This window comes from Balaenoptera ricei, chromosome 4, assembly GCF_028023285.1.
Source record: "Balaenoptera ricei isolate mBalRic1 chromosome 4, mBalRic1.hap2, whole genome shotgun sequence".
Taxonomy (NCBI): domain Eukaryota; kingdom Metazoa; phylum Chordata; class Mammalia; order Artiodactyla; family Balaenopteridae; genus Balaenoptera; species Balaenoptera ricei.
In genome coordinates, this window is record NC_082642.1 from 1,310,159 (window position 1) to 1,331,997 (window position 21,839).

Genomic DNA, 21,839 nt, shown 5'->3' on the forward strand with positions numbered 1-21,839 from the left:
CTTATGCCTTTTATTTGATTTCTCTGTCTCCTTGTCCTGACTAGCTCTAGAGAAAAATGTTGAATAGAATAGGAATAGCCTATATACTTTTTTCCTTCTTTAAAGGAAGCTTTCTGACTTTGCAATGTAAGTATAACGTTTGCTCCAGGCTTTTGGTTAATACCTTTTGTCAGATTAAGGAGGTTCCCTTTTATTCGTATTTTTCTAAGAACTGTTAAAGTTTATCAACTGCTTTTTCTGCTCTTTCTAGATAATCCGATTTTCCCTTTTAATCTGTTAATGTGGTGAACTGCAGTAATAGATTTTTAAACTATAAAGCCATTGTTGCACTCCTGGGATAAAATAAAATTTTACATTTATTTTAATACATTTCCTGATTTGGTTTCATATTTTTAAAGGAGTTTTGGAACTGTAAGCTTGGCCTATAATTATCCTTTCTTCTACTAATTTTACCTGGCTTTGGTATCAAAGTATAAATACTAGTCTCATAAAATGAGTTGGGAAATATCTCCACATTTCTATTATATACAACAGTTTTATAAGGTGGTGATGATCTATTCCTTGATCTCACAGAACACCCTCGGGGCACCATGAGTTTGTTTGGTTGGTTTTCTGGGGTAGATTTTTGAGGTACTGATTCAATTTCTTTGAAGAAAATGGAAGGATTTTTGCTTTAGTCACTTTTGGTAAAATATAATTTCTAGGAAATTGTACATCTTATCGGAGTTTTCAAATTGATTGGCATAAAAATGTTTGCATTATTTTGTGTGTGTGTGTGTGTGTTCTGCTGCATCTGTATTTAAATGCTCTTTTTCACTGATATTTTCTTTTATCAATATTTTTAGAGTTTTGTCTTTTTTTAAAGCTTTTAGCATCTATATAGGATCTTTCTTTCTATTAATTTCTTTTTTAAGGTTTATGATTTTCCTCTTTGTTCTTTCTCTGGTTGTATTCTGCTTTTTTTTTTTTTTAACTTATCTCCTCAGTTGTATGATTAGTTTATTGCTTTTTTTACTTTCTTATTTTTTAATATAAGCACTTAAGATGATAGATTTCTTGCTAAGTACCACTTAGCTTCATCCTACAAGTTTCTGAGACATAGTATTTTCATTATGAATTCTAAATACTTTATTGATTGTGATTTCCTCTTTGAATCATAAGTAAGTTAGAAGGTTGTTCTTTAATGTCCCAAAGAATATTTGTAATCTTGTTGAGTTAAAATTTAACTGCATTGTAGTCAGAGAATGTTAACTGCATGATACCAATTGTTTGGAAATGGTTGACTTGCTTTGTAGCATAGCTTATGGCTAATTTGTGTACATAGTAATAGCTAATGCTTATGTAGCAGTTGCTTTGTTCCAGGAACTGTTCTAAGAGCTTATTACAAGTTAATATGCTTATTCCTTTCTAAACTTTTGAGATAAATATACTAATATTATCCCCATTTTATAGATGAGGAAACTGAGACACAGAGAGTTTAATAATTTCACTTGTCCAAGATTATATAGCTAGTAAATTGTAGAGCCAAGAATCAAGTTCAGAGAGTCTGGCTTCAGAAACTGTTCTTAGCACCACACTATACTGCCTGCCTCTTTACATGTTTCATATGTGCCCAAGAAGAATGCATATTTTCTAATCATTGAGCATAAGACATTAAGCTTGTCAATTAAAGAATTCTTGTTAATTATGTTGTTCAAATTTTCTATAGCCTCAATAAAATTGTTTTTGCTTGGACTGCCAATTGCTAAGAGAAGTGTTTAAAAATTTAAAATTTCTATTTCTAGACTCTTAGTAGTTACCTTTAAAATTTTAGCAAACATAGTCACTATATTTCATCAATTCTAAGATACTTTTCACATATCTATATCTCTGAAACAAGTATACATTTTATAATTTATTGCAATCTGACAGTTGCTATGGGCCAGGCAATAGGCATAATATAGTTGTCATTGCCCACGTATGCATGAACTTATCATAGCTTTGCATATTGTTAACATTCCAACTGACTTATGTGCATTATTATTACCAATATTGAGTTAAATATACATTTAAAATGTTTCAAAACTTCTAAATATAATGTGGCACTGAAACAAAAACTTATTAGCAATGCAGAAAGGCATGGAAAGAGAGGACCAGGGTATAAATTTTGTATTAGTGAATGAAATATTCATCACTGGGGGCAAGATAGAAATTCCATCTTTTCTTGCAAAACAGTAACCGAGAACTTTATGGAACCTAAAACAAAACAAAATAAAAACACCTTTTTATTATTGAGGTATTTGTAAAAGATTGCCTATTAAAATACAGTAAGTAGTGCAACTGAAAGCAGAAGAAACAGGCAATTCCCTTAGAATAGATGAAAGAAATTTCAAAGAAATGAATTCATGTCGTGCATAAGATTTTCTTTGAGGCATGATGTAACTCACAATTAAATGGCACATTTTTCTCTTTCTTCATAATGGTAGGTCTTATAATTGACATCTTCTTACATTTGATAAATTATAATGAATTTGTCTAAAGTTATGCAGTGGCTCTATTCTCCTCCTATTACCACAAGGAAGTTGGAATACTTTAATACTCATCTTACATATTCTTAAGCAGTACTTTTATTCTACCTTGTTTAATGCCCTCAAAACTATTCTTTAAAATTACTGATTTGTTTTTTTAAATTCAGCCAATGCTTACTTTGAGTACCTAAGATACTGTTTCTTTTCTCACCATTCTTTTTTTTTTTATTCTCTTCCTCTTTTTTTTTTTCCTTTTGAATCCAAATTCCTACTTTCTGAAGTATGCATTTTAAAGCCCCTTCAGTGAAGGCCTGTTAGTAATAAACCCTCTCAATGTTTGTTTTTCTGTTTTTCAGACTTTTTGTCTTTATTTTGCCCTTAATTTTGAATAATTACCTGGATATAGATTTCTAGATTTGTAGTCTTTTTATTCCTCAGTAATCTATACTATTGCTGTTGTGAAATCTGCCGTCAGTTTGTCATTCCTTTGTACATAATCTACTTTTTTCTATTTTAATATTTTCTCTGTGTCTTTGGTGTTATACATTTTCACTATTATGTGTCTAGATGTGGTTTTATTTGTGTATTTCTACTTAACCCTCACTGTGTTTTGTGATTTTGAGTTTTATACCTTTTATCAAACTTGGAAAGTTCTTAAATATTATATCAAATATTGCCTTTTCCATCTAATCTCTCCTTCTGGAAATCCTATTTATTTACTTATTTATGCATTCCACAAATATGTTTTGAGTACCTACTATCTTCCAGCAATGTTTTTAGATATTGGGAATATAATGGTAAACAAAGCAGACAAAAAGCATTGCCCTCGTATCCTTTATATTCTATGCTATTTTATCCATGTCTTTCTTTTTAATTGTGGTATAACTGACATATAACATTATGTTAGTTTCAGGTATACAACATAATGATTTGATATTTGTATGTATTGCAAAATGGTCACCACAATAGGCCTAGTTAACATCCATCACCATCAAAGTTACAAATTTTTCCCCTGTGATGACAGTTAATAACACTGTATTGCATATTTGAAAGCTACTGAGAGAGTAGATCTTAAAGGTTCTCATCGCAGGAAAAAAATGTTTTGTAACTCTATGTCTCTTCATCTTTTACATTTTCCATCTCTATGTGATACTTTGTTTTTTCGTTTCCTCAGCTCTATATTCCAATCCATTGAGTCTTTGGGGGTTGGAATTTGGTTGCCATCCAAGTTTCATCTGGTTTCCATTCTAAGTTTCATTCGGTTCTTTTTGACATCTTTCAGGTCCTTTTTAAAGTGACTTGGTCTTTGTTCATAAAAATAATTTTCCTTTATACACTGAATCATTTTGAACATATAATTGCATAATTTGAGATCAATAATTCTATTACTTAAAATTTTTGAGTATCTAATCTGCTTATTAGAGACTCAGTCTCTTATTTCCTTGAGTGTTTTATAAATATGAAATTTTTAGTTGTGTTTAAATAAGGATTTTACTTGTGTGAATACTGAATTGCTTGAGGGTTGAGTGTTTTATCCCTCAAAGTAGTTTTATACTTGCTTCTGCTGGGAACCCCAGTGATATTATCATCTCTGGGACAGCTTTTGGTTTTGTTGTTGTTGTTAGTGTTAGTGTCTTGACTTTGGAGATTCTTGGAATGGTAAAATAAATGAGGTATGCATATAGGTGTGGTTTTTAAAGTGAAAAGAGTGATACAAATATAAAGGATTATCAGTATGGATGCCAATGTAGAATGTGACTATAACCGAGGAGTAACTATGTCATCTTTTTTGTGCTGTATGTTATTTAGTGGTTGTGGAATAAATGTATAAAAATTGTAACCATAGAAGGCAATATCTGTAATTCTCTGTAAGCTATAAACCCAAGGCTGGCTTTTAGGGTTCTGGTATCCTTAAGAGAAATAATAAACAGTAATAGCTAACCTTTATCTGTACTTACTATGTGCCACACACTGTTGTAAATCCTTTCCCTGTATGTTAGCTCATTTAATCCTCACAACTATGACTATAGGAGGTAAATATTAATAATATTCCAATTTTAAAGATTAGGCAACTGAGTTATAGAGAGAGAAGTGATTGCCCAAGATTGCGGAGCTGATAAGACCAGAACATAGCTTTGAGCTTGGGCAGTCTGACCCAAGAGCCCATGCTCGTAACCACTATGTTATACTGTCTCTAATGGGGAAGAGAAATGGTCCATCCTTTGCCATAAGATGTCTCCCTTCTTCTCTCTTTCTACTTTCATGCCAAAATCCACTCTTTCATGCTTCTACTTTCATGCCAAATCCACTCTTCCCACCACCAACCATTTTATTTCAGAGGTTCCACATTCCCTTTTGCCAGTGGGCCATTCCTTGAAGACTGCTTGCAGCATAGAAAAGGGTGACTGAAAGGTTAATGGATGTTGATGTGGAGGTGTAGTGTCTATGGCTGAGTGAGAGTGATCCATCCTGATAACTAGACCTGGAGCAGCACAATGCGTGGCTCTTTCATTGTCCTACTCCTCCATTTTGACATGCCCACCACTTTAGGATAAATTACTTTAAAAGTGACAATGACCAGGTCACTGTGAGAATGAATCTCTAAACTCAACTTGATGGGTTTGCTATTAAATAGATCTGGTCCTTGGAAGATATTCATTTTAATATGCATGGGTACTAACCCAATGTTGTGCTCAAGCATAAACACATACATATGAACACATATATATTTCATAAGAACAGGGTGTTTCCTGGAATGTGAATAAGGAAAACCCTAACTTCAAAGCTGATTCTTCACCAAAAAGCTTTAAACTATTCAATTACATCATTAAAAGAATTAAAAAGGTTGGTTTTTTTTGTTTTTTGTTTTTGTTTGTTTGTTTTGCTTTGTCTTTTTGAATATCTGCTGAAGGAAGCAGTTAACTACTAATTCAGTTTTTTCCCTTTACTGGAGGAAATCTCCTTTTTAGAGAATAAATTTTTCTTCATGTCATACATAGGAATTTGAATATATAAAATTTCCAGTTGAAAAATTTCTTTATTTTTAGTGAAGTGGTATGAAATAAGAAATTATTAGCTTCAAGAGGTTCACAGTAATAAGAAGGTTCCTAACTGACACACCTATACCTAATATATTAACATATCAGCTGAATTTACGACCAGTGTGAAGTGATTTATCCTTATAGACAGCTGCTCAACTTTGCTAGTTAGAAATCTTCGAATATATGCCTTTGGGTCAACAACCTCACTGACACTATTCTGTTCACTACAGCCTCATTCCAAGGCACGTTTTTCAAAATTTCCTAATAATTCAGTACTCTCTTAGCATGGAAGTTATTGAACCTTTGTGTTCATGAACCAAGACACATATATATGCCATGTGCTTTCATTGATTTGCACCTTCAACTTTTACTGAGGCTTGTTTCATTCAAATGAAAATCTCTTTGCTATTTGTTGTTAAATGATTGTTTAGGCATGGTTTACTACATTTCTCAATGTCATCTATATAAGTTCTGTGGTAACTGGGTTCCAGGGACCCAATTTAAAATGACTGCTCCAAGAGAGAAACAAAATCTTGGGTGAGGCCATTTCCTTTGACCAAGGACAGTTTTGGCAGGCAGGCTTGGCTATGAACCAGCTGAGAAAATGAGTGTCTTTTTCCTGGCAGGGGATTTGGCCGTGTAGCATAGTCTCCACCACAGTCTATCCCTGGCACCATGTGAATCTATTTGCTTTATATAATAATTTCTTCCCATACGGAAACAGCTTCTCGGAGGTGCTGATTGATCTCTACCACTCCAGCTGGTATCAGTGCTGCAACTGGTACTCATCGTCTCAGTGGTAGGCTGAATAATGGTTCCCCAAAGATGTCCACATCTTAAACTCCAGAACCTATGGATTTTATCTTACATGGCAAAAGGGATTTTTCAGATGTAATATAGTTCAGGATCTTGACATGGGGAGATTGTTCTCTATTATCTGGGTGGGCTTGGTATAATCACAAGGATCCTTGCAGTAGGCAGGCAAGAAAGTCAGAGGCAGAAGAAGGAGATGGAATGATGGAAGTGAGGTTGGAGTGATGTACTTTGAAGATGGAGGCTCATGGAGGCCATGAGTCAAGGAATGCACATAACTTGTAGAAGCTAGAAAAGAAAATGAATTGGATTCTCCCCTCAGAGCCTCCAGATGAACTATCCGTGCTTTAGCCCAATGAGATTCATTTTCAACTTTTTACCTCCAGAACTGTAAGAAAATTAATTTGTCAACACAAATTCTTGAGCCTCTAAATATGTGATAATTCATTACAGCAGCAACAAGAAAGCTGATACAGTCTTCCTCCTCTACCACCTAGTCTAGATTCTCCTCACCTTCAGCTAGCACCTCTGCTGATTTAAGTTGCTTCTTAGTTGGGTGACTCAGATGCTTTTTCCTGAGGGATCTGAGACCCTGGTCTCCATGCCCTTCTTAGGCTGCGACTACTCCATTGTCCATTTACATCAAAATTGGGCAAGGGAGTGCCTACAGATGCCCCACTGTGTAACAGCAGCCAACCTCCTCCTAATGCTGTGGCCAATTACCCTTGCCAGGATGGCAGCTCTTTTTGTTTTCTGCTGGTCTCTTGACTCGGGAACCTGGAGTGACTGGGTTCCCAGGCTCGTGTATTCTACCCATAGTGAATTCAACACCAGGCAATGGTCATTATTTTAGCATGTATGTATGTATATATATTGCTTATTGGAGAATGGTGGCCCATTCATATAGAGTATTTGGCTGAGTTGCTCCTTCAAAAGCCTATTCTATTGATCTATTAGTCCAGCAGTTTCAGGTGGTATGTGATAAGAACAAGTGATAGAATCCCATGATCATGTGCCGACTGCTGAACCTCCTTGCTGTAAAGTGGTTCTTTGGTCAGATACAATGTTTTGTGGGATCCTGTGTCAGCAGATCACATACTCTGTGACCCCTTAAACAGTAGTTGAGGCTTAAGACCTGGGGACAGGCAAGGCAAACTCAAACTCTGATTACATCTATTCAATAGGTATTGATGTCTTTTCCAGAGTGGAAAGACCTAAAGTAAAAAAACTGCCATCAAATGATTGATTGGTTTCCTTGAGGGACAGTGCCATTTTGGGGGCTCAGCATTGACCTCTGTTGCCAGCAGACTGCACACTTAGGCAATGACAATAATAACAAGATCAACCTTGGTGAATAGGAGCTTATGCTGGTGGGTGATGCCTAGCTTATATCCCAATGCTACTCCATTCATGCACCCATTGGATCACACTGTAGTGGCTATGATAAAGCTGATGTCATCTAAGCCATTCTATCCACTTGTTTTTTTAGTGCCTCTTCTGTGGTTAATGCTCTCATGGGCATTAAAATAGGATAAAAAAGATATCTACACTTTGTGCCAAATTCCATGTATCGAACCACATGTTTCTTACTCAGAGTTCCTTATCTCTGATCTCTCAATCTTCCTTCTTCCAGGCCCTTGGCCATTCAGCCAGGCCATCTGCCACCACTCATGATTCTTAGCTCTTACCTGTACATTCCTTTTTCCATACAAAGTTAAGGACCAAGTGCACAGCCTGAAGTTCTGTCCATTGGGAGAATTTTCTCTTATTGTTGTCATTCAAGGTCTACTTCTAAGTAGGTCTACACTGTAACAACAGTTAAATTTTGACTTCCGTCCACATACTGAGCTAACCATCAGTAGTCCAAGTTCAGATGTTTTCCTACTCTGTCAGCAGATCATAAGGGAACCTCCCATATGACTGTGTCCTGGAGGTGTCATTTCTATAGTAGTAGATGACACAGGAGTCTAGGTTACCTGTTCATACAGCTTATTTGTGCCTTCTGGCTTTGTTTGTGTCTAATCCAAGATGTGTCACTTCCTAGCAAAATAACTGAACTCCAAAAGTTAAGAAAAAACAAAATCATAGTACAAAATAATATGACATATTAAGATCAAATATATCTATCATATCATTTCATCTAAATGGTCAAACTTGTCTGTTATAAGAAAAAGACTTTTAGATAGGATCACAAGGCAAAAGCTAGCAAACAAGAGACATATATTAAATAAAATGATTTAGAAAATGTAAAAATAAAAAGATGAAAAACAATAATTTACTTGATTAAAGTACATATTAAAATTAATTCAAATTAAAGCAAATTCTTTTGATGTTTACAGCAAAACCATATACCACATATTCAAACCTAATATGAGTTTATTATTATTTTTTTGTACCATGCTAAATTACCAAATAAAGCACATGAAATGACACTTTGAGACAGAAAGTCAACACTGAGTCAAAATTAATCCTCTTTGCTGAAAGTTCTGAGAAGCAGTTTGTCTGCGTATCTGCTAAAGCAGGGCCCTCTGTTCTCAAATGAAGATCTGTGAACTCTGCATGTAACCCCACTATGTTTAAAAAAGAGTGGATATATGTATATGTATAACTGATTCACTTTGCTGTACAGCAGAAACTAACACAACATTGTAAATCAACTATACTCCAATAAAAATTAATTTTTAAAAAGTGCTGTTTAAGACAGAATGATTTGGAATTATATGATGATCAAGTACTACCTTCTTATTTTTGTATAACCTATATACTAGGCATATCTTCAGCTATTAAGAAGCACTGAATAATGACTACTAAATTGTTTTATACAAAGTTATATTAACAGCCATTCATTTGATGTAAATCAATGTAAAAGTATGTAAAAGAAATGTTAAAAATAAGGATAAAATAAGCAAATGATGTTAGGAAAATGCAAACCAAAAGAAAGAACTCATGATCTTTATATCAGACAAGGAAAAACGTATGCCAAAAACATTAAATGAGACAAAGAAAGACAATTTTTATGACAAAGGATTTGGTTCACAAGTTATAAAGATTAAGAATGTCTATGCATCAAATTATATAGCAACAATATTCATAAAATGAAAACTTTAGGAGATATCAGGAAAAAAAGATAAGATACATTAGTTGTAGGAAATTTTAATTCACTTCTCTTGGGCCATAATACCTGAAAGTAAAAAAAATTTAAGTAAGGCTATAAGAAAGATCTTCCAAAATCTTTTTATGAAATTGTCACAAAGTTGGTATGAAACCTGACAAAGATAAAGACAAAACCCTCAAATATTGACGCAAAATTATTAAATAAAATATTAATAAACCAAACCCAGTAGCACATTAAAAAATTAATTTCCCAGGATGCAATGGGATATATTCCAGGAATGCAAAGATAACTGACATTAGGAAATTTGTGTCTATAATTTATCATATTAATAGATCTAAGGGCAAAAATAATATATCTATAAATTCTAAAAAGGCATTTAATGAAATTCATTATCCATTCTTGATTAAAAGATAAATTCAATAGAATAGGAATAGATTGGTACTTTCTTAACATTATAAAATATATCTTAACATTATAAAAAAACAGCATAATGCTTACTAGAGAAATTCTAGGAGTATTTTCATTAAAGTTAGGAACTGTACAAGACTTTCTAGTATAATGTAATTATTTTACATTTTTCTAGAGATTCTAGCCAAAACAATTAATAAGAAGATAAAATTAGCAAAAAGTTTAAAAAGGAGGAGGTAAAATTACCATCTTCTGCAAATAACATGAGAACATATCTGGAAATTCAAGAGGATCAACTGAAAACACTCTAACATTAAAAGAATTCAGTGAACTGGTAGGGTATTAAATTAGTGTTCAGAAATTGGTTGATTTTATATAACAATAACCAGTTAGTGGAAATAGTCACCAAGGAGAACCAATTTAGAATGTCAACAGAAAGATAAAGTATCTAGATATATAAATAATCTGCATGAATAAATGTGCATACTCTAGATTAAGAAATCTTTAAAATCTTTCTGAGGGACACAAAAGTGGACTTGAAAAGTAGAGAGGCATGCTATGTAGGAAACTCAGTATCATAAATATGTCAGTTATCCCTAAATTAATCGAAATATTTTAATAAAAACACCATCAGAAATTTTCTTTCTGAACTAGACAAGCTGATTCTATAGCTCGTCTGTGTAGCAGTAGTAGTAGTCACAGTAGTGATAATAACAACCAAGAAAAAATATAAAACAGAAGAGTAATGGAGAGACACCAATCTACTTCCACTTATAGGAATTTGTTCTATGCACATGCTCCTGTAAGTGTGAAGTAACTTGCATATGAGGTTAGACAATGCAACATTCTTCATAATTCCAAAGATTGGAAACTGCCTAAATGTTCGTCAATAAGAGGTAAATTAAATACACTATGGTACCTCCTTACATTGGAATACTATCCTACCATAAACGTGAATGGCGAAACTCTTCATATGTTAGTTTGAAAAGATCTCCAAGATTCAGTATGAAGTGAGAAAGCAAGATGCAGATGTGTATGTCCATTATGCTACCATTTGTTTGTAAAATAAGGAGTGGGGGAGTATATATGTGTATGTATGTATGTGTATCATATATTTCTCTATGTACATATGTACATTTGCTTGAATATGTATATAAAATCTTTGGAAGGATACACAAGAAAGTAATAACTTGGTTCTTTGTGGGAGGGTAATGAGTAGGGGAAAAGGGAGACTTTTTTCTTATTTCCTATTTTTTAAATTAAATTTTAAATTAAGATTCATAAATATATTTTTTCACATAAATTTTGAAAATTAGTGCCAACAAAATCTTCTTTCCTATTCAATTAAAACCAATGAGAATATTATGCTTAGTGAAATAAGTCAGAGAAATACAAATACTATATGATATCACTTATATGTGGAATCTAAAAAAATAATACAAATGAATGTATACAAGACAGAAACAGACTCACAGACATAGAAAACAAACTTGTGGATATCAAAGGGGAGAGGGAAGAAGGGAGGGACAAATCAGGGGTATGGGATTAACAGATATAAATCACTATATATAAAACAGATAAGCAACAAGGATTTACTATATAGCATTATACCCATTATCTTATAATAACCTATAATGGAACATAATCTGCAGAAATACTGAACCACTATGCTGTACACCTGAAACTAACACACCTTAAACTAACATAATATTGTATATTGTGATATATATATCAACTATACTTCAATTTTTTATAAATTAAATAAATAAATAAATGAATGAATAAAACCAATGAACCAGGGGCTTCCCTGGTGGCGCAGTGGTTGAGAGTCTGCCTGCTAATGCAGGTGACACAGGTTCGAGCCCTGGTCTGGGAAGATCCCACATGCCGCGGAACAGCTGGGCCCGTGCGCCACAACTACTGAGCCTGCGCGTCTGGAGCCTGTGCTCCGCAACAAGAGAGGCCGCGACAGTGAGAGGCCCGCGCACCGCGATGAAGAGTGGCCCCCGCTCGCCACAACTAGAGAAGGCCCTCGCACAGAAACAAAGACCCAAAACAGCCAAAAATAAATTAATTAATTAATTAAAAAAAAAAAAAAAAACAGTTAACCTTTACTGAGCATCAACTATGTACCAGGTACGATTATATGTTCCGGAAGCACTGTAGTACACAATTTCCTCCTCTTCTTGGAGTCCAGAGAGCTTAGAGAAAATGTTATGGAGCAATCATATTAACCATCTTAGCATTTACAGTTGGAATACAGGCTTCCTTCTGTCTATGGTATTGGTTCTGTTTCATCTGATTTTATGTATATTCCCTTTATTATATAAAGTAACCAATATGATGCTGCTTCATATTTGAAGATGATGCCATTAAAATAACTGCTTTTTACAAGAACAGTTATGGCCAAAGACAGTGATTTTAGCCTAAGGGTGTTCTCTGTTATTTTTCTCCCCTAAGGATGGTTTTGGTTTTTCTGTTGCTGCAGAGATTTTTGGAAAAGTCAGCATCACTTATTTGCCCTATAATATTCCATTTTTTCTCTATGACTTGGCTCTATAAGTACCTATTTGCTGTATAGGTTCTGTCACAAGTAATAATTCTGCTGCATTAAAATAAAAAATACACTCACCAACAAAGGAGAAAGGTAAAAGAAAATATAATAAACAGTCCACCAAACCAAGTGGTGTTCATTCTAGGAATATGGTGATGGATTAATATCTGGAAATTTCATACTATATGATAACGTAACACTTCACATCCATAAGCCAGGTACGGAAAAAATGCTTGGTTACCTCTATAGATGCTAAGAGGACATGAAAAAAATTAAAACAAATATTTAAACTTTCAAAATAGAAAGTGGTGCATCTATATGATTTAAAACACTTACAGTATTTTCTTGCTTTTGGCCATAAAATTGTATATATCAAAAATCAGGAACTAAAACCAGAAACTAAACCGCATTCTTTCTTTTATCCTTTTTATGTGAAATAGCTTAGGAAATTCTAGCTGACACAATAAGCCATGAGGTATATAAAAGGTACAGATACAATACAGAAATCTTTCTAGTAAACCCAAGAGAATGATCAGAAAAAATATTACAATTAAGAAGACTTGAGGGCTTCCCTGGTGGCACAGTGGTTAAGAATCTGCCTGCCAATGCAGGGGACACGGGTTCGAGCCCTGGTCCGGGAAGATCCCACATGCTGGGGAACAACTAAGCCTGTGCACCACAACTACTGAGCCCACGTGCCACAACTACTGAAGCCCACGCACCTAGAGCCCACGCTCTGCAACAAGAGAAGCCACTGCAATGAGAAGCCCGCGCACCGCAACAAAGAGTAGCCCCCGCTCGCGGCAACCAGAGAACGCCTGCCCGCAGCAACGAAGACCCAACGCAGCCAAAAATAAAGTAAATAAAATAAATAAATTTTTTTAAAAAAGAAGACGAGCTAAACGGCTCGGTATCACACCTCGCCGGACTTCGGCGCAGCAACGGTGAGACTACGTCCCATCACTGCTCCGTGCTGGGAGATGCACGCGGGACACGTGCGAGACGCGCAACCGTGGCATCTCCTTCCACAGGCTTCCCAAGAAAGACAACCAGAGGTGAGGCTTGTGGCTGGCCAACTGCCAGCGGCTGGACCCCAGTGGCCAGGGCCTGTGGGACCCGGCATCCGAGTACATCTACTTCTGCTTCAAACACTTTGAGGAGAACTGCTTTGAACTGGTGGGAATCAGTGGGTATCACAGGCTGAAGGAGGGAGCAGTTCCCACAATATCTGAGTCCTTCTCCAAGTTGCGCCCAACGACCAGGACCCAGGGGCACAGTTACCCACCTGGACCTCCTGAAGTCAGACAGCTCCGGCGACGCAGGAAGCGCTGCTCTGAGGGCCAAGGGCCCACAACGCCAACTTCTCCGCCTCCACCTCCTGACGTCACCTGCTTTCCGGCGGAAGAGGCCTCAGCTCCTGCCGCTTTGCCCGCCTCCCCCACTGAGAGGCTGGAGGCTGGCCTCAGCAGCGCCTTCTCAGACCTCTTGGGGCCCCTGGGTGCCCAGGCAGATGGAGCGGGCTGCAGCACTCAGCCGTCACCCAAGCGGGAACCGGCAGCCGTCGCCTCTGGAGCCGAGGCCCGCCTCACCCTCGGCTTGCGTGCTGCGCCTCCCGCCACCCGCCGGAGCCTCCATCCAGAACGAGCCCAGCGACCGGGTGGGCAGCGGCCTGCTCTGGAAGCGGCGGGCTGAGGCCGCACCTGACGCCCTGGACAAGGCCCAGCGCCAGCTGCAGGCCTGCAAGCGGCGGCAGCGGAGGCTGACCAAGCCGCAGCAGGGGCGGCGCGGGAGAAGAGGGCCCAGGCGGATGCCCGCCGGACTCCGCAGGAGCATGCGCAGGACTTTGCCATGCAGCTGAGCCGCAGCATGGCCTGAGCGAGGGGCTGCCCGTCAGAGCTCCGGCCTCTGCCAAACTCAGAATCCTCCTGGAGAGGGACCTGACCTGCCAGATGCCAAAATAAATGGGATTCTAGAAGGAAGCCCTGCTCTCTGGCTCAGCTCCCCACTCACCACCAGGCCTGTCTCATCGGAAAAACACAAGAATGACGATTACTGACCTCCTGAGGCTGCTATGCTTGGCAAGTAGTGAGGGGCCTACAATGACCTTTCTGGTCCCTGGAGGGCTGGGATGAGGCATGCGGGGAGCAGAGAGACCGGCACGTGGGCAGCCGTCCTGGCCTCGACCTGTGTCCTCATTTTCCTTCAGTTCAACCGGAATGTGGAAGGCCTCCCCGCACCTGTGGTCATCAGGTAAGTGTGTGAGGTGACGTACAGCACACGTGACCTCTGCCTCTTGGGCCTCGGCCACAACGGCCCCAAGAGCACCGATGAATTCTTTCTAGTCCTGGAAATGGCCACACAGTGTTGTGAAATTTGCTTTTGGGGGCCCTCCGAGTGCAACTTCATTGATTCACATTATGCCTGGGAGAGTCGAACGGCCATTACAGGAGGTGGACGCAGAGCAGGGTTCACAGGTGGTTACCGAGCCCGAACTCTAAGGCCAGCTGAGGCGCGTCTTGCACCGCCGGCTGCTAGCTTGCAGGTGGCTGCAGGTGAACTCCGCTCGCTCGCCTCAGGGCCACCCGGTCACCTGCACACGGCACCCGGGACTCTTCAGCAAGGCCTGAGGAGTGGCAGGTGCTGCATTTACGCGGGGCACAACCAGAGGCAGGAAACGAAGTCTAAGGCCCAGAAGGTAGACCATCTTTCCCTAAAGTGGCTTCCTGGCAGCGGGGGCAGAAGGGCGCTTGTTCCCAGAAGGGAGGCAGAATGGTGCCTTCTGCACCGGGCTGGACGCTCAGCACCTTCTGCCGGGACAGGGAAGGACCCGGTGGGGTGGCCTGCCCTCGCTTTTCCGGCTCAGGCAGGAGCCTACAGTGCAGCCCAGGAGCAAGGCAGCAGCCACAGAGGAGCCGGGAGAGCCGGCTCCAGCCCCCCAGGGCTCCCCTCCGGCGGGGAGAGGCCAGAATTCGGCCTGCATTCCTCCCACCGGCCCTCCAACTACCTGGTGGGGGCACCCCAGGTAGGGGTGGGGAGCTGCTGGCATGAACAGAGAACCAGGCAAGACTGGCTGATCCTGAGGCCTCTGGTGGCATGGCCAGGCCTCAGCTCCGGGAGACCACGGACTGGAACCCACCAGTGGGGACTGTGTGGCAAGGATTGTGTGTAGGTAGCACTGCTGTGGCTTTAATGGAGCAAGCCTATGACAGTAAATACTTACGAGGGACAAAAAAAAAAACAAAATTGAACAAGTAAGCAGAAAAGGCAGCCCTGAATTAGAACCTGATATACACATAAAACAATAACTAGGAAATTAATTATTCAGTAAATAATGATGGGAAAATTAGATGAGCTAATTCGTAGAAAATGTACATCTTTACTTACTTCCATAAATGCCAGATAGACTCAAGAGCTAAGTGAATGGTTAAAAGATTAATTTCTAAAATACTAAACATTAAATGTTGTTGAGGTTTTTTTTTTAATGTAGAAAAAATACAGGTAAATTTTTTTTTTTAATATTTATTTATTTATTTGGCTGTGCCGGATCTTAGTTGTGGCATGCAGGATTTTCGTTACTGCGTGCGGGATCTTTTAGTTGACAGCACGTGAACTCTTAGTTGTGGCATGTGAGATCTAGTTCCCTGACCAGCGATCAAACCTGGGCCCCCTGCATTGGGAGTGTGGAGTCCTGGCCACTGGACCACCAGGGAAGTCTCCAGGTAAATTTTTATTAAACCTTTGAATAAAGAAAACATGAAGTTAATAAAAAGCTATTAAAGGATACAAAGAAAGGAAGGGAGGGAAGAAGGAAGGGAGAGAGGGAGGAAGGAAGGAAGGAAGGAGTGCAGGTAGATGGAGATTTGTATGAGCACAGAGTACATCTGTCAAATACATGAGAAATTGGTGAACATGGTTTCCCCAGGGAAGGGAACTGAGGTGAAAGGGAGACTAACTTTTCAGTGTAAATCTTTTCTTTGTGTCTTTTGTATTTTTGTACCATGTCCATGTATTATCTTTTCAAAAAACTAACTAATTTAACCAACTTTAATTTCCAGTTAAAAAAAGGAAAAACAATAAAGTCCCCAAAGACTGATAGATTTGGCTATCTAAAACCTTAGCATGTCAATAAGAGCAGCAAAACAACTAAAAATAATGAAACATGGGGACATATTCACAACCAGTATGCCAAAGGTTGACATAATATTCTTAATAGAAAAAGATATTATTTCACCAAAGAAGGACCAAAAAAAAAAAAAAAATGAAGTCATCTAAGGAAAAATAGACATAAGATACAGTGGGCAATTCCCAAAGGAGGAAATACAAATGACAAACATGTGAAAATATTCAGCCTTACTTCTGATCAAGAAATTCCAAGGAAAACAGCAATGAGATACTGTTTTTCACCGATCAAATTAGCAAAAATTAAAAATACTCTGTTCTTGCAAAGGTACAATGGGCAGAGCTTGCTTTAACCCAACTGATGGGAATATAAATCAGTAAGACCCTTCTGGAAAATAGTTTGGCAGTATGTATCATGAGCCTTAAAATGTTCCTGAGTTTTGTCTCAGAAATTTCCACTTCTGGTGAATCTGGACTATACATAATCTACAGCGTGGAGAGGGCTTCACGCATAAGATATTTACTGCAACATTAGTTGTAAGAGTAGAAAAAAGATCAAGCTAGAGCTTGCAGTTGGACAGGAAAGCCCCACCACTTCCTGGCTCTAATGGCACATGATGGTGTAAGGGTCTAAGCTCTTCCCTGCTCTGTTTTGTGTTCAGTTTTGCCAATCCACCACGCAGAGTTCACAGGCCAGTTTTCCAAGTTAAAGTGATGGACCTGTTTTTCACATTTAGATTTTTTTTTTTTTAATTATTTATTTATTTATTTATGGCTGTGTTGGGTCCTCGTTTCTGTGCGAGGGCCTTCTCTAGTTGTGGCAAGCGGGGGCCACTCTTCATCGCGGTGCGCGGGCCTCTCACTATCGCGGCCTCTCTTGTTGCGGAGCACAGGCTCCAGACGCGCAGGCTCAGTAATTGTGGCTCACGGGCCCAGCCGCTCCGCGGCATGTGGGATCTTCCCAGACCAGGGCTCGAACCCGTGTCCCCTGCATTGACAGGCAGACTCTCAACCACTGCGCCACCAGGGAAGCCCACATTTAGATTTTTTGAAGGGTCATATTACCTCTCCATAAAGATCATTAGGTATTTGAGGAAGAATTAAAATAGGGGAATGGAGGGAAATCTGGTTGGGGAGAGCTACAATGGACTTGGTAGTTATTTGAATTGAAAAGGAAGAGATGAAATGATAAGTTCTGTTATGTGCAGAAAGAGAGAGAACACTCCTGAGGGGAAATTGGAGAGTAATTTGAAACATTTCACAAAAGTTGCTGAAATGTCAGAGCAAAAAGTAAACCCTGACCTCTAATGAACTTAGAAAGTGAAATAGCCTGAAATTTGAACCCACGTGCAAGTGAATAATTAAGCTCCTTTGGGCTCTCTCTGCTCCCTGTCTGTGTATCTGTGATAGTACAAACCTCCATTTTAGCACGTTTGCAAATCTGCCTAGTCCACAAAGTACTCATCTCCAAAGAAGAAGGTATTGCATTGGGCTTTACAACCTCATCCTTTAGCCGCAGTGTGGCACACCCATTTGCTAAGTGACTGAGTTCATATTTTGTAAGTCCTTCAAAGGATAACTTTCCAGAGTATTATTTAACATGAAGGTTTTCTTTCAAACAGGATTACCAAACCAATAACAATGACCAAGCAGTGGTTGAAATCTGTATCACACGAATCACAACAGCCATCAGAGAAACAGAGTCGATTGAAAAGCACGCAAAGGCCCTTGTGGGGCTCTGGGACTCCTGCCTGGAACACAACCTGAGACCGTCCGGGAAAGACGAAGACACTCCCCACGGAAAAATCGCGTCTGATATCATGAGTTGCATTTTACAGGTACGTCAGTGTTCAGCATCATGCTATTTGAGACCGGCTTGGCAGCTTAGGTGAACACGTGGTGTCTCTGAACCATGAGCCAATGTTTCTGTAGCATTCAGATGCTGTAAAAAGACACCACAAACCATCAATAGCTAAGCTGAGCAGGCTGGTAATTAATAAACCGAGAAGGTTGTACTGAGCCCCTACTGTATGCAAGACACACTGAGGGGAATTCAAAGTAACACCACAGCAAGCCCTAATCTATTTGGAGAGATAAGACGTGTACATATAAAAAGCTAACAGTAAAGCACTGTGTGTCCAGATCTAAATGAGGAATATTGGAAAATTCAGAAAAGGAGACCTCTTTCATCCAAGGAGACCAAAGAGGGGGTGGAGTCTGAGTTGAGGGGCAGTGAGCTTGGAATATGTGGAGAGAAGTGGCTAAGTCATTTTTAAGTACATTTCTATACTGTGAATTTTCCATTATAATAATATTTGCCTGTTCTGACCATGTTTAAGTTCTTTCCTTTGGCATAAACATGAATTTGGAATTTTGGCTCAGCCACGAACTAATTATGTAAAATTAAAACGTTGGACAAGTCACATAACTTCTAAGCCACAGTCTCCTCCCTATAAAATGCAGATGAAGTGACATTGTCTGTGACAAATTTTACCAACCAGTAATGTTGATAGTTGTTTCTTTAAAAAGAATTCTGTGGTCAAATAAGTTGGGAAACATTGAATTCAGTTTTTCCCTTTTGAGCTGTCACAATGTTTCATAGCACATTAAAGGCTCTGAAAAGTCCTGCAATAAAGAAAGCTGGTTAACTTTGTTTAGAACAGCATTTTGCAGTCTGATTTGACCATGTAACTTCCTTCCCCATCTTACCCCAACACAACGTTTATGAACATCCCTCAGAACTAGTGTTCTACTGAGCATAGGTCAGGAAATTCCAGCTATGTTAAAGTGTTTGGCACTGTGTGTAGCAGCTAATATTAGCTTCCTTTCTTCTGTTTTTTCTCACAGTTGTCTATGTTTAACTGGAGCATATTTATTGCATTTTGTCTGCTCAGTTCCGGGACTGGTCAACTGAACAAAAGAGTCTACACACACTATCATACTGTTTTTCCTTTGTCCCCAGGGTTAGAGATGGGAGGGGAGGAAATGGGTATTTCAGCGAAATTAATGGAAGATTAATGCTGTTGGATATAACAACAAAGACCTAACACACCTTTTCTTCATTGATTGTTCTTTTATTTTTATCTTGAGTATTTATTAATTTTAAAATTTTATTTTTTATACAATTTTTAAAGGTTACACTCCATTTATAGTTATTACAAAATATTGGCTATATTCCCTGTGTTATACAATACATCCTTGAGCCTATCTTTCACTCAATAGTTTATACATCCCACTCCCTTACCCCTATGTCGCCCCTCCTCCCCTCCACTGGCAACCACTAGTTTGTTGATTATTCTTGACTATGTTATTGACATACATCAGAAACCTAGATTATTTCACTCCAAAGTGCCACTCCACAGACATTCAGACAGAAACTCATAAATCAGCCCTATTCTCCAGCTCCCCCTGTGATTTCAAAACCACTGGTCTAGATTCCAGCAGCACTGTCCAACAGAAATACAATGCAAGCTGCAAACATGAGCCACATATGGAATTTAAAATTTTCTAATAGCCATATTAAAAAGAGGTGAAAACAGATGAAATTGATTTGATATTATATTTTCCTTAACCCAATATATCCAAAATGTTATTATTTCAACATGTAATCAGCGTAAAAATTAATGAGATGTTTTACTTGTTTTGTATACTAAGTCTCATAAATCCATTGTGTGTGTTAGCATGTCTTACTTTGCACTGGTCACAATTCAGGGGCTCAGTAGGTTCACTCGGCTCCTGTGTTAGTACAGTTCTAGAGAGTCTGGAAGGCTTTCTGGATGGAGATCGAATTTGGAAGGGTTATGGGCAATTATCGGGAATTTTACCAGGTAGGAAAAGTGGAGTGAGAGAACATTCCAAGTAGACAAAACAGATTGTACAAAAGTCCAGATTTCTGAAATGAGACCCAGATCAGAGAACTAAGCAGGCTGCCCTTCCAAAATGCCCCAAAGTCTAACATAAAGGGATGTTTCATTCTGGGTAAGGCATTATGTCTCCTACTTTAAAAAGGGGATGGTGGGGAGCAAATAGAAACGTGAAACTGCTGATCAATGAGAATGAGTTTGTAAGATTGCTGAGAGCAGGGCCCTGAGGACAAGCACTGACATTTTGGGAAAGGACAGAGAAAAGGGCTAAGGGTTAGGCGTCTTGGTTGAGAGGGACAAGTGAGTCACAGAAGTGGGCGATTCCAGCCTGTAGGGCCAGTGTGGTCACAGGGCGTCCATTGTGTGCCCTCTGAGCAGGCACAAGGTGTAATAATGGAAGATGGAAAGCCCTAAATGTAAACTTGCCTTTTTCAGAGCAAAGTGCAGCAATTTGTCCAGGCTACCCCTAGGGGTGTGGTCCCAGAAAGTCATTTCCCATGAACCAAAGGCAAGGCTGTGGTTGCAGCTTTGGCATTTAGCTTTCAATCAGATTTTAAGGGGAACATTTTGGCCTGCGGTAAATATTGAAAAGAAGATTTTGTCCTACTTGTAAAATAGGTTCTTGTGGGAAACAAGTAGAAATCCAGATGACTCATATTCTGTTTTGTTTTTTCAGTGAAATAAAACAGTAGGTCAACTTTAAAGTCAACCACTTAACATTTTTAGCTACACACACACAAAGATTCCCTCTCCACCCACCTTACCTCCCAAGATAAGCAATCCCAGCCTCACACTACCTGATCAAGCAAGGGCCCACCAGTTCTTCTGCCCGTATTCTTAGCCATTTTTTTTTTTTTTCTGGCCACTTAGCTGTCATTGGAAGCTAAATATGTTCACACACACACAAGAAAAAACCTTTTTTTTTTTCCCTAAATTTCCTTTTTCAACCTACACTCAAACCTACTTCAGATGACCATTCCTATTCTACTTTTAATAATTAGTGGTTATACTGACTTCTTTCTTTTCTTTGTCCTAACTGTATGAACTTGCCACATTTACCTCAAAATAGTTTTAAAATTTTCAGAATTCACCTTCTATACCTTCCTCAATACAGAATCTGTACATGTGTGAGGCATGCACTTGTGAGTTCTGGTTTCTTTTGTGGTGGGTGATACTATCCTGCCATCCCACCCTGTGTCCTTAGACATCTGTAAAATGAAGGATGAATCAGGTGAGCTCTCAGATCACCTCCTAGTCTGAAATTCTGACTCCCTTAGGAGATGCTGAGAGGTAGAAGAACAAAAGGCTTTAGAGCTTGAGGGCCTTAGAATCAGATACTCTTGGTCTCGTATCGGTGAGAGATTGGCAGGTTATTTCATCTCTCTAAGCCTCTGTTCTGCCATCTGTAAAATGGGCATA

General features: G+C 38.9%; 1 protein-coding gene and 1 pseudogene across 14 annotated transcripts in view; both read left to right on the forward strand.

Moving 5' to 3' along the window:
* VEPH1 (ventricular zone expressed PH domain containing 1) overlaps positions 1-21,839 on the forward strand; it is a 291,970-nt gene that overhangs the window by 15,835 nt on the left and 254,296 nt on the right. For all 14 annotated transcript variants that reach the window (XR_009502810.1, XM_059920041.1, XM_059920044.1 and 11 more), the window contains exon 3: positions 18,180-18,395. Coding sequence is in view for 13 of the 14 variants with exons in the window: in XM_059920041.1 (XP_059776024.1) it covers positions 18,180-18,395 (216 nt within the window). In the remaining variant the exon portion in view is untranslated. The remainder of the gene's footprint in view (positions 1-18,179; positions 18,396-21,839) is intronic.
* LOC132365065 (THAP domain-containing protein 7-like) lies at positions 12,909-14,661 on the forward strand (annotated as a pseudogene).